This window comes from Pristiophorus japonicus, chromosome 6, assembly GCF_044704955.1.
Source record: "Pristiophorus japonicus isolate sPriJap1 chromosome 6, sPriJap1.hap1, whole genome shotgun sequence".
NCBI classification, from domain to species: Eukaryota; Metazoa; Chordata; class Chondrichthyes; family Pristiophoridae; genus Pristiophorus; species Pristiophorus japonicus.
In genome coordinates, this window is record NC_091982.1 from 198,401,216 (window position 1) to 198,414,136 (window position 12,921).

A 12,921-nucleotide genomic window follows, 5' to 3' on the forward strand; every position below is an offset into this window, starting at 1 on the left:
TGAGCATACAAAAATCTACACTTACTCCATTCTAAGTTAGTTTGGAGTAAGTTTTCACTGCTTAAACTTTCAAAACGGGCGTAAGTGGCCGGACACGCCCCCTTTTGAAAAAAAAAATCTGTTCCAAACTGAAACTATTCTAACTGACTAGAACTGGAGCAAACTAAATGCCGAGAATTGCAATTTCTAAGATATTCCATTCTAAACCAGTTGCTCCAAAAAAACAGGAGCAACTCAGGCCGAAACTTGGCCCCTATGTTAGGAGTAGCCCCAGATCTTAATAATTGATCTTCTCTACAGCGCTGCTCCGTATGAATGAACCAGGCCTGTATCCGAAGGGAAGTTTGGTGGTAAAATCAACTGTACTCTATTCAACCCCCAGCTGTAGCTTCGTCCATTGACCCTTACATGTTGATACATGCTTTAATGTATCTTGATCTAACTTGTTTCCTCTACTATTTCCTTACATCACAAGTCCAACATGGTTTCTGTTGTCTCACCCAACTTCATCTCTTGTCTTTATTAAATAGAATCTGTTCATTCATCTTAAAGTGTATTAGTAGGACACCTGACACTACAGGAATTCAAAAAATACTTTTAAAGTATTATTTGAATGATGGCAGTGGTACTGGTGAGCTAGTATCAAGTGTGACTCTTGAACATTATGGAATAGATTGAGTATTGACAGATGCAGATTCCTATCAGTGACTGAACTGTTAATCACAGTAGCAGGCTGCATTTGCTGGTTGAATGCTTATTATTACTGACAGAATTGAACATATTTACATTGTGTACTACTTTTAGGTTTAAAGGCCTCTCTACAGAGAATGCAGCTTGAGTACGTCGATGTTGTATTTGCAAATCGACCAGACACAAATACGCCAATGGAAGGTCAGTGATGTTTTATTTTGATAATCAAATCCAACTAACTGTAATACCAGCTGATACTCCTGTATACTGTGGTTTTACACTATCACAACCCACAAAAATCAAGGCCTTTTTAACATCAAAGGCACAGAGTTCATCTGCTTTGTATTATAGTGTACCATCATTAGCAGGAGTATTGAGGTTGCTGTCAATAGCACATTATAAAAGTGCCTTTAGTTACAGTAAACCTGGCAGCTCTTGGTGCTGGAGTTGGCCTGGGCTAAAGTTCTGAATTAGGATGGTAAAAATGAAACCTCCAAATAGGAACACCTTAGAGAAAAACAAGCTGTTCCCTTTATCCAAACAGTCTAACTTAAAAAATATACACTACTAAACCTCTAGATATTGATTGCATTATTCAATAATATGTGCCCAAATTAACTCACCGTCTTTTTTATGTCTTTTGTTATTAGTCAGGCTGTAATAATAAAACATTAAATACATACGTCATATGTGTTATCAACATAAATACAGAGAAACAATTGGAACTCCAACAACCAGGTGGCTGTTTCAAACTACACAGCATAAAGAGCCAAGAATAGTATTCCAGTTAGTGTTTGCACAATCTGTCAGGCACAAGAGGTGGCAATGCAAGGAAAGGGAGGAGTGTCCGTGGGGTGGGGGAGGGTGGAATAGATGGTCATGAATGACACTTTAGTCATAGAATTATCCCTCTGCTCTAGAAATGTTGAGTTGTTCAGCTTTGCCCCAATCCTCTAGAACTCCTTCCCAAAATTTCTCTGCCTCACCAACTTCCTTCCAGATTCTAAAACCTCCTGTGATGCCCTTCACTGACCATGTCTTCACCTCCCTTCCTTAATCCCTGTGGCCCCTCCTTTTTCTTTTCTGGTTTGCGTCCACCTTTTATGCAAAATACTCTGAGACAGTGGGCGTAATTTTCAATTTTGACGCAAGTGGAAATTTGCTGGTTGTGGATCAGTCACCTATTATACAACCTGCCCGTTTGTCCTTTCCATGGGCTTCAATGGATAGAAAAAGTGGGCAGGGTGTATAACGGGCGGCAGTCTGCAACTGCCAGTTTTCCACCTGCGCCCAAACTGACAATTACTTCATATCCTCTGTTTGAGAAGTACTAGAGAAATATAACATCGTTACTGTACCATCCCAGAAAAGACGGATTAATATTTCACCCTGGAGACCTTTTGTTGAACTGATAAAGGAAGCCTACTGCACCTTTTGTAAAAGGACTGAGCTAAAATAGATTGGGGACGGCTCACTTGACAAATAAAGATTAGCGGTGAGAAAGTAGCGCCAAAAAGGGGAAAAAAAAGTACAGTGTAATATGAAAACTCAGCAGGAAGACAGACTTCCATCAGCTGAGAAAGAATTCCACGCATAGCGGAAGCAGTCTTTGAGGTTATGCCACTAGTATTCTTTAGAGACATTTGGTTTGATACAGGACCCAGGCCAAAAAGAGAGTTGCTGTGATTGGTAGCTCAAAGAAAGACAAGGTAGAGTGGGCTATCATTTCAAAGCGATGGGAACAACGAATGGATGAAGTCTTGGCATAAACAGTGGCGAGAAAGAGAGACATGCATAGCTCATTAATATCAAAGAATACTTTGAAGTTGAGGTCAACCAGCTTGTACAACTGATCAAGAGATAGAATCAGAAAATGTTACTGCACAGAAACAGGTCTCATGCTGACTTTGCTCTGGTGTTTTCTTCTGTATGAGCCGCCTAGTCTATTCTCCTCTGCTCGCTTCCCATACCATTTAATATTATTATTTTATAAGCAAATAATTCCCGTTTGAAAGCATTTAAGGATTCTGCTTCAAAACTTCATCTCAGGCAAATGACTGATGAGGTCACCAAAACTCATCATTTAAACAGAAAAGCCCAGAAATTGAACTCCTTGTGGTGTAGTAGAAGTACAGGTACTGGATTTTGGGGCATAACCGGGTTTGCCGTGTTTCTACCTCAGAAATCAATTGACAGGAAATTCTGAGGGGTGGTGTGGTGCGGTGGGGTGGGGGGGTTGGCGGGAGAGGATAATCAGGGGTTAACAACAGAATACCCAGGATACTGATAACCTACTGTGTTTAAGAAAGTATCGAAAACATGTCTAAAACTGGCTACTCATACAAATAGCATGGTCAAACAAACTAGAAAACTGAATCGTGAACAGGAAAGTATTTATTTATTTATGTAACTCCAGTGGGTCTGCAACATACTGTTTACTTAGGCACTCAATTATTTTTCTTTCTTATCCATGAGCAACAGCCTGGGAGACCCATGAGTTCTACAAGTACAACATCTGTTTTTTATGTTCCAAAAACAAAAACAATATATCAAATTGAATGTTCTTCACTCACTCCGAGAGCACACATGTCTACTCATCCTGCTAGTCTAACCACAGTACAAGCTGTGACACTTCTGATCACAGTGAGAGTATACAGCACATGAAAATCTCAGACTCAGATTCAGGATTTAAATTCTATAATCACTTGTTTCGTTTTAAAAGCTGACAGTAGTTGTTATTATTGGAAAATAATATTACATTCCTCCTTCAAAAGAACAGTGAGAGGGCGAGTCTCTGGCTTGGCACTATGATCGGATGGATGTTTTAATCGGCTGGCAGGTTCTGTCAAGATCTTTAACAACAGAGTGAAAGAGATGGATTGAATGGCTTTTTCTTATTCCTGCTTTATAATCCTTATATTATTGTTGATCTACAATTTTTTTGTTCTTCTCTCTTTTACATTCTACTTGTGCTACATGGTAACTGTTGAACTGATTTTCCTTTGGATATATATATTTTTATAACATATGTATAATATATCACTGCGATATGTGTGTGCATTAGGTCCGTGCAGCAGAGCAGGTCTCCAGTCGTCCTGGTTAACCCTTGCCACTAGATAAAGGCCTAGCTCTGTTAAGCCCGTGTGATGGCTGATGTGCAACGGTCACCACACACTAAAAAAATCCACACACAGGCATCTTCCACCCCATCAATTGGAGTTCAGGACTGGAATATCGGGTCCTTCGTTGAAACATCTGTGAACCTATTTGGAAGCAAGTCATCCTCGTTCGAGGGACCACCTATGATGATGATATATTTACAATGAAGTCTTACACTTACCTACAATTACACTCTACCTGTCATGCTTTGGCCATTGGCTCAAAGTACAACAGCAGAAAATCAGAACCAGAGAGTTAGGGATTGTGCAAATCAAAGAAAGGGGATAGAAAACAACCAATCCTGAATGAGCAGTGAAGAGAACCTATTAATGAGGTAACAGTGAACCAACTGAAGCTCTCAAAATTCATTTTGAAAATATTTGCACCACCATTTTTTTTTCAGTAACTGAAATTTATAATGCCCAAACTAAGGTTTGTAGCAATAAAGACAATGGGCCATAAATTGCGGCCTTTCCGGGTGCGTATGATGTGCGCTGCGCCCGAAGAGGCTCCACACGTTCCGGGTCTAGGCGTGCACTGCACATGCGCCTAAACCCGGCACTTGCAATCTGTCAAAATCTCTTTTGATATCATATGAATGTGAAAGTAAAGGGCCTCCGTGGGCGGAGAGTAACTCCTTCCCAGTGAATGTCCTTAAAATGCTTACGCCTGGTAACAGCATAAGGCCTGCTTTTACCAGCGTAAGAGTTTTAAAAGATAGAAAAAATTAATTTATGACATTTTTATACCAAAAACCCTGTCCATTAAGGTAAGTTTCTTTTTAACACTATTAAAACATATTAAAAGAAATTCAAAAAAATTTTCTAAAACATTTAATTCTATTTCTATTAATTTTAAATAAGCGAGGTGTTATGTAAAGTTTTTTCTTTGTTTTTGGTGGTATTCCCATTCATAGTAATGACAGCTCCGACTGATTAATGTGGCAAATGTTACCAGTAGTGTCTTAAAAGGATCGGGTTGCATAAAAATTGAATGCTATGGTTACTTCCCCAACAACAGTAGGCCTGGCTATGTGCTAGATTTTGCCTGCAGTTCAGGCTCTGGCATAAACCTGTGACATAAAGACAGAGAATGCTGGAAATCTCAACGGGTCAGGCAACATCTGTGGACTGAAAAACAAAAGTTAACGTTTTGGGTCAACGAAGGGTCCACAATGAAAAGAATTGTGGAAAAGTAATTAGCATTTTGGTTTTATCCATTTCAACTGAAAATTGTGGCAAAATTCTAAGATTTCCCCTCATTTGTTGCAGGAAGTTATAGGATACGGTAAATATGTATTGGTACTCTGCTACTGAACCTGATAAATCATTATAAAATTGTTTACGTGGTAGTTCTAGTGGAGACATTCTTCTCCCCACTCCCAAGTTCATGGGGCACACTTCATCATGCACCATCCAGTTCATACTGGTACTCTTCTCCCTCTCAGTTAATGCTGGCACTCATCCTCCATTCCCCTCTTTTCCCTACCCATACAAGCTAGCACACATCACTAATGAAGTCTCAATGAAGTCAGCCATTCTTTTCTGCCCACACTTCCATGTTCACACTGACACTTTCTTTCTCCACTCAATTCCTGCTAGCATTCTTTTATCCCCTCAATTCCAGCTGGCATCTTTCACTCACTCACTACCTCAGTTCATGCTTGTACCTTTTATTCCCTCCGCTCTCACTGGTGCTCTCCTCTCCCCTCTCAGCATCACTCCTGACAAATCCCAGGCTCCCAAAACATTTGTTAAAAAATACCATCCATGGTAGAATTTAACCTCTGAAGCAGGAGATTGGTGGAGGGGATAGCACGAGTGTTTGCTGTCCGAAGAGGATGGAAAGAGTACGCGAGTGTTGCCTGGTTACGTTCCGATCATCAGGATTTAACAGAGTAGTAAATGTGCCTGTTGATTGACTGCATTTTCCATTACTCCCAGTTACTGACAAACCACAATATTGGAGAACTATAGAAATTACAGCACAGAAGGAGGCCATGAGCCCTGTGCTCGTGTTAACTCTTCAACTGGAGCTTACTACTCCCCTAAAATCACCTTTTACCCTCCCCCTTCCTGCTCCACATATCATTTAAACACAAAGCTGGGGTTTTATTGAAATAAGAACAGGATTCCAAACATGTCCAAGAACTGGATAATCAGAAAATGGCCAGGTAATTTCTGTATCCTGCTCATATCTCTTCCCACAGTAAAGCATTAACTATAATGCTAATGTCGCTTGGAAATTGATTTTTCCTAGTAAGTGAAGCAAATGTATTATTTAATTCCTTCGTTTACAATGTACTGCGATAGATAGTATCCTAGAATGTAGTACAGACGAACTGATGTGATTTAACCAGCAGTGGGGTGGATACGTTCAACAGAGGGGAAAATAAGCTCTCAAAGGGATTGCCTGAAAGACAATGGGACTTCAGCTCAAATCTACCGTACTTTAAAACCCCTGAAACAAAGGATCACAGTTCAGAATTGTCTTGCCCTATGAAAAGCAAAAATGTTTATTTTGACTATTCCAGTAGTTGAAATGAACTGAAGACATGAAAGTAACTATCTATCTAGAAAAAAATTTCGGCATGTGACATTCCCCACTACAAATATTACTATTCTGTAGGCCTCTATGTTTCACGTTATGAAGGACGAGGTGTTTGATTTTTGTTCTTTTGGTTTACTTTCCCCACCTCCCTCTTTTAGAAATTGTCCGGGCGATGACGTACGTGATAAATCAAGGAATGGCCATGTACTGGGGGACATCCCGCTGGAGCGCCATGGAGATCATGGTACCTATCTTTTAAATACTTTATTAAATGTAAATCAACTGCACAATATACAATTCTAAGGATGTAAATAGTCATTTAAAATCTTCAGAAAAAAATAGCAATTCAAAGTAATATCTGTGATCTAAACTGTATAAGCAGAGCTCAATCTGAGACCAAATAATATTGTGTGGAAAAAAATTCTTAAGTTCTAACTGGCATTTGTATGAAGACTGCCTTGGAATTACAATGAGGTTTGAATGCACTTATTGGTTTGGTCATAAATTCCTCTCCTCTCCTACAGAAATTAATTTTAGGCAGCAAGTTGAATATTAGTTATCCATACCACAGCGTTATTTCAAGGCCTTGACCTTTTCACCACATAAAAAAAAACAATTTGATCCGACAGGATTGACGATGCAAATGAGCTGCCTTGCTTATCCAGAATGGTCCCATTTACCTAAAGGCATCAGAAAGCTGCTAATCCTCGGTCATTTTATTTCCTGGGCTAGCACTTCAAACACAACACTTTGTGATGTGATAAAATCAAAAAGTAAGTGTGGTGGTCAAATGACCTTTTGGTGTTCAACAATAGTCCCTTGGGATTAAGCAACAACACTTTGTAAATGCAATCCTAAACAGTACAAAAACAGAACATGCTGTAAATCAACACCCCTCTGAAAGAGAAACACAGGTTGGGGATTCGGTTGTAACCTTTCATCGGTGCTCTGATGAAGTTTTGGTGTTAACTATCTTTCTCTTTTAGATGCTGACTGACTTGATGTATACTTCTGATATTTTCTGTTATTAGTCTTTTTGACATTAATAAATGCAGTCACATGAAACTAGCAGTCTATGAGGACAAAAGTAAAATGAATTTACTATATAGTGCATCTCACCAGAGGGAGGCTGTGACACCCCAATTGCTTGCATTATCAGGTCATCAATGTGCATTTGTTTCAATAAATTGCATTCTTCAATATACAGAGTAACAAACCAAGGGAAAGAGATTCTTCCCATTGATAATTTTAGAATTATCAATGGGGAATTTTTACCCATAAATGTTTATTACAAATACTTGGTAACAAATTGTTTGTGTGCAAGTGAATAGTACCTTTAATTGTCACCCTATCTATTCCAATTTTTGAAATGTTTCTTATGAAAATCATGGATTGACAAGGGTAGCCACTTCATCTTTTATTTTCTAGTACAGTATTGTTAGAATTTGATTTAAATTTTTGTGACAGTCTTTCTTTTACTGATTTTCCTCAGGAAGCCTACTCAGTGGCAAGACAGTTTAATTTGATCCCTCCAGTCTGTGAGCAAGCAGAATATCATATTTTCCAGAGAGAGAAGATTGAGGTCCAACTCCCTGAGCTTTATCATAAAATTGGTGAGTGCTTATGCCATGGTTAATGCAGTGGGCCTGCCAAGGCACAATTCACTAGTTTCGAGATGAACCGCAATATTATGCATTTTAATAGTTGATAAGAAACTCTTGTGTTTACATAGTGGCTTATCACATTTCTTAGAAGCATTTCAAAGTGCTTCACATATGATGAATCACTGCAGTGTAGGAATGTGAAGTATGATCCCACAAACAGCAATGAGACAATTGATTAGTTCATCTATTTTTGATGATGGTTTTTGAAGGAGGAATATTGGTCAGACACTAGGTCTGATGGAACAGGCTGTGGTCATGTTTTAATATCTTTAATGATCAGCACATTGAAACAGCAGCTTTTGCTCACTACTGTTCAAGTGCTGGAGCAGCACTTGAACCAATAACCTCCTGACTCATGCAAGCTGACACACAATTGTACTTGCTAACTAGATTTAGACACTACCGAAATTCCATTCATTTTCACATAACTCAATATTCTGAAATTATAGCAGCAAACCTGGGGACTGGGAGAAATTTAGAACTCAGCAGAGGAAGACAAAGGGTTTGATTAGAGCAGGGAAAATGGAGTACGAGAAGAAGCTTGCAGGGAACATTAAGGCGGATTGCAAAAGTTTCTATAGGTATGTAAAGAGAAAAAGGTTAGTAAAGACAAATGTAGGTCCCCTGCAGTCAGAATCAGGGGAAGTCATAACGGGGAACAAAGAAATGGCAGACCAATTGAACAAGTACTTTGGTTCAGTATTCACTAAGGAGGACACAAACAACCTTCCGGATATAAAAGTGGTCAGAGGGTCTAGTAAGGAGGAGGAACTGAGGGAAATCTTTATTAGTCGGGAAATTGTGTTGGGGAAATTGATGGGATTGAAGGCCGATAAATCCCCAGGGCCTGGTGGACTGCATCCCAGAGTACTTAAGGAGGTGGCCTTGGAAATAGCGGATGCATTGACAGTCATTTTCCAACATTCCATTGACTCTGGATCAGTTCCTATCGAGTGGAGGGTAGCCAATGTAACCCCACTTTTTAAAAAAGGAGGGAGAGAGAAAGCAGGGAATTATAGACCGGTCAGCCTGACCTCAGTAGTGGGTAAAATGATGGAATCAATTATTAAGGATGTCATAGCAGCGCATTTGGAAAATGGTGACATGATAGGTCCAAGTCAGCATGGATTTGTGAAAGGGAGATCATGCTTGACAAATCTTCTGGAATTTTTTGAGGATGTTTCCAATAAAGTGGACAAAGGAGTACCAGTTGATGTGGTATATTTGGACTTTCAGAAGGCTTTCGACAAGGTCCCACACAGGAGATTAATGTGCAAAGTTAAAGCACATGGGATTGGGGGTAGTGTGCTGACGTGGATTGAGAACTGGTTGTCAGACAGGAAGCAAAGAGTAGGAGTAAATGGGTACTTTTCGGAATGGCAGGCAGTGACTAGTGGGGTACCGCAGGGTTCTGTGCTGGGGCCCCAGTTGTTTACATTGTACATTAATGATTTAGACGAGGGGATTAAATGTAGTATCTCCAAATTTGCGGATGACACTAAGTTGGGTGGCAGTGTGAGCTGCGAGGAGGATGCTATGAGGCTGCAGAGTGACTTGGATAGGTTAGGTGAGTGGGCAAATGCGTGGCAGATGAAGTATAATGTGGATAAATGTGAGGTTATCCACTTTGGTGGTAAAAAACAGAGAGACAGACTATTATCTGAATGGTGACAGATTAGGAAAAGGGAAGGTGCAACGAGACCTGGGTGTCATGGTACATCAGTCATTGAAGGTTGGCATGCAGGTACAGCAGATGGTTAAGAAAGCAAATGGCATGTTGGCCTTCATAGCAAGGGGATTTGAGTACAGGGACAGGGAGGTGTTGCTACAGTTGTACAGGGCCTTGGTGAGGCCACACCTGGAGTATTGTGTACAGTTTTGGTCTCCTAACTTGAGGAAGGACATTCTTGCTATTGAGGGAGTGCAGCGAAGATTCACCAGACTGATTCCCGGGATGGTGGGACTGACCTATCAAGAAAGACTGGATCAACTGGGCTTGTATTCACTGGAGTTCAGAAGAGTGAGAGGGGACCTCATAGAAACGTTTAAAATTCTGACGGGTTTGGACAGGTTGGATACAGGAAGAATGTTCCCAATGTTGGGGAAGTCCAGAACCAGAGGTCACAGTCTAAGGATAAGGGGTAAGCCATTTAGGACCGAGATAAGGAGAAACTTCTTCACCCAGAGAGTGGTGAACCTGTGGAATTCTCTACCACAGAAAGTAGTTGAGGCCAATTCACTAAATATATTCAAAACGGAGTTAGATGAAGTCCTTACTACTCGGGGGATCAAGGGGTATGGCATGAAAGCAGGAAGGGGGTACTGAAGTTGCATGTTCAGCCATGAACTCATTGAATGGCGGTGCAGGCTAGAAGGGCTGAATGGCCTGCTCCTGCACCTATTTTCTATGTTTCTATGTTTACTTAACTATACTTAGTTGAATCAACACTGTCAGTAATATTGAATGTTTTCTACAGCAACAATACAACAGTAACTGTCATCCAAATCTGTGTAAAATATTATTGCACCATTGTGCACGGATGTATTGTGCAGAGTGAATCCTTTAATTGGCATGTTGAAATTTTTTTAACAACAGTTTCAATGCATTCAGACAGGTAAAGTAAAATTAAATGCTATCTGTTCAAAGCTCACCACAAGATGACTATATTAAGCAGTTCGTGTTACATATCTCATATTGTTCAGATTAACTTTCCCAACCTTGTGTTTTTTTTAATAAAGTGATAAAGCATTCAGTAGCTTTAATAAAAGTGGCCTTCTGTAACTTGTTTCCCTTGTTATCTTCTGCCTGACATGCAGCAGTCTGAGCTCCCAATGCACATCGGGTGCGGGCAGTTCCACTTTGAGTTCTTAACTAACTTTACAGAAAATTTAATAATCTCGATGAAAATTAACTAAAATGTAGTAGAAATCGATTTCAAATCGATCAACAGATCAGCAGAGTGTAAAATCATTTGGATCTGTACCGTGTCAAGAATATTTATTGGCACCAGAAGAATCTGTAACTCCTCATCAAGGAAACGGTCCGGTGTTTGCCACTCAGTCTATGCCTAGGAGTTAATGATGCCTAAATTTGACCCGGCAAACCATCTTGCATCAGTCAGTTTGGATTATATTAGCACTCACACCACCGACCTCCCATGAGGGTAGGCAGAAGCAACTGTGAAAATAAATTAACCCTTTCTTACCAAAACATCAAAGAAGAAGCCAGATAATAAAGCCATGAACTAACAATTGTCTATTAACCTCATGACCACAATTAGCAGAACTTAAACTTAGACATTGGCCTAGAATGTGCTGAAAATATAACAGCGTCTGAATGACGCTCACCGTCATTAATGTGCAAATCGGCTGGCAAGTTGTGACATAGAAGAAATACCCCATGAATTGTGAATCGCCACAAGTTTCTGGTCTATTTGTACCACTCCACCGTTAGATTCTCAAAAGCAACACCTCTCCCTTAATCTACCCGTGATTTTCATGAAGCTACGGCATTTGCACATTAATTGCCCATTAAACATCCCACAGAAAGTTAAAGCTAGTAATTAATAGTGTTAGCACCCTTTTAACGCAATGATAATTGTTAATGACTGCCAATCAACATCTCCAGCCCAGAAAGTGAACAGTTAAAAATGTGGAGTTTCATTCCTTAAGGTAATAAATGGTTGTTAGAGATTACAATAATGTAAAAAAAGGTTTCTCTCATTTTTCCTTACTGTCTCTTTTTTCTCTCTCTTAATCCAATCTCTCTTTCCTTCTCTATTTCTCTTTCTGTATCTGTTTGGACATTGAATTCACGCAATTTAATTCACCCTCCTTCTCGGTCCTTCCTCTCTTTATTTCTCAATCCTTTAATCTCATTGATTAAGGAGATATACCATTTGTTCTGTTGTTAAACAAGATCCCAGATGCTCTGTTGCCCTCGCCATGCCGTTATCAGCTCAAATTTCCAGCAACATTGTGGGCAAAATGTTTTAAAACCTAAACGTGCACAAACAAGTCTAACCAACAGGATACGCTGTGGGATGCCCTTCTCCAGCAAAATCTAAACCATTGAATATTCAAATAATTGGGAAAAATGGTTAACTGACAGAATGAATAATAAGGATTATGTAATGGTAATTCAGTATTAACTGGTTTGCTGATTATCAATTTATAATAGTTGCTATAATATAATATAGTATTGGTTAACATAAGTTAGACCCAGAAATGGACTTTCTCCTGTTTCCAGAGACACCCTTCCACATACACTAGACAAAGAACTCCTATACTGTAGTACGTAATACTACCATGTAAAGCTTAAACCTAACTAATATTTTCTACCTGTCCACTACTACAAAAATGATTACTGCCAAACTACATTTTATACATCCTTGATTTTCAAAGAAACCTGCTGCATTTTACTAATCAATGAGTGACAAGTTAGATGAGTTGGAAGAGTTCATCCCTTGAGCTATCAAACAACTTAAACAGCTATACCAATACCCTTGATAGCCTCAAATTAATGAGGCTATAATGAGGAATCCAAACAGGTCAGGTTGCAGTTTGACTTTTTAGTTCTTTTTAACAAAGAGTTTTACACTCTTTCAGAGAAGGAGTGACACATTTATAACTCCCAGCAAACTATTTCTGGACCTTGGCCTTGATGTATCCCTGTACACATAAGAATGCCTCATTACATAAACCTTCAGGTTTCAATTTGCATTTTGGTTTCCCAGTGTTCAGTGTCGCCATTTTGAGGACACATTTACAGAAATGCTTAGGATATTTTCTCCTAATCCAGGCAATTTTTAGTGCATTTTCAAAAGTAACAAAGCCACTCCATAAATCAACATCATTA

At 39.5% G+C, this 12,921-nt stretch overlaps 1 protein-coding gene across 2 annotated transcripts in view; it reads left to right on the plus strand.

Annotated features, from left to right (window-relative positions):
- Positions 1–12,921, plus strand: part of kcnab1a (potassium voltage-gated channel subfamily A regulatory beta subunit 1a) — a 452,196-nt gene that overhangs the window by 413,639 nt on the left and 25,636 nt on the right. For both annotated transcript variants that reach the window (XM_070882310.1, XM_070882311.1), the window contains exons 8-10: positions 805–891; positions 6,558–6,643; positions 7,892–8,012. In XM_070882310.1, the coding sequence (XP_070738411.1) occupies positions 805–891; positions 6,558–6,643; positions 7,892–8,012 (294 nt within the window). The remainder of the gene's footprint in view (positions 1–804; positions 892–6,557; positions 6,644–7,891; positions 8,013–12,921) is intronic.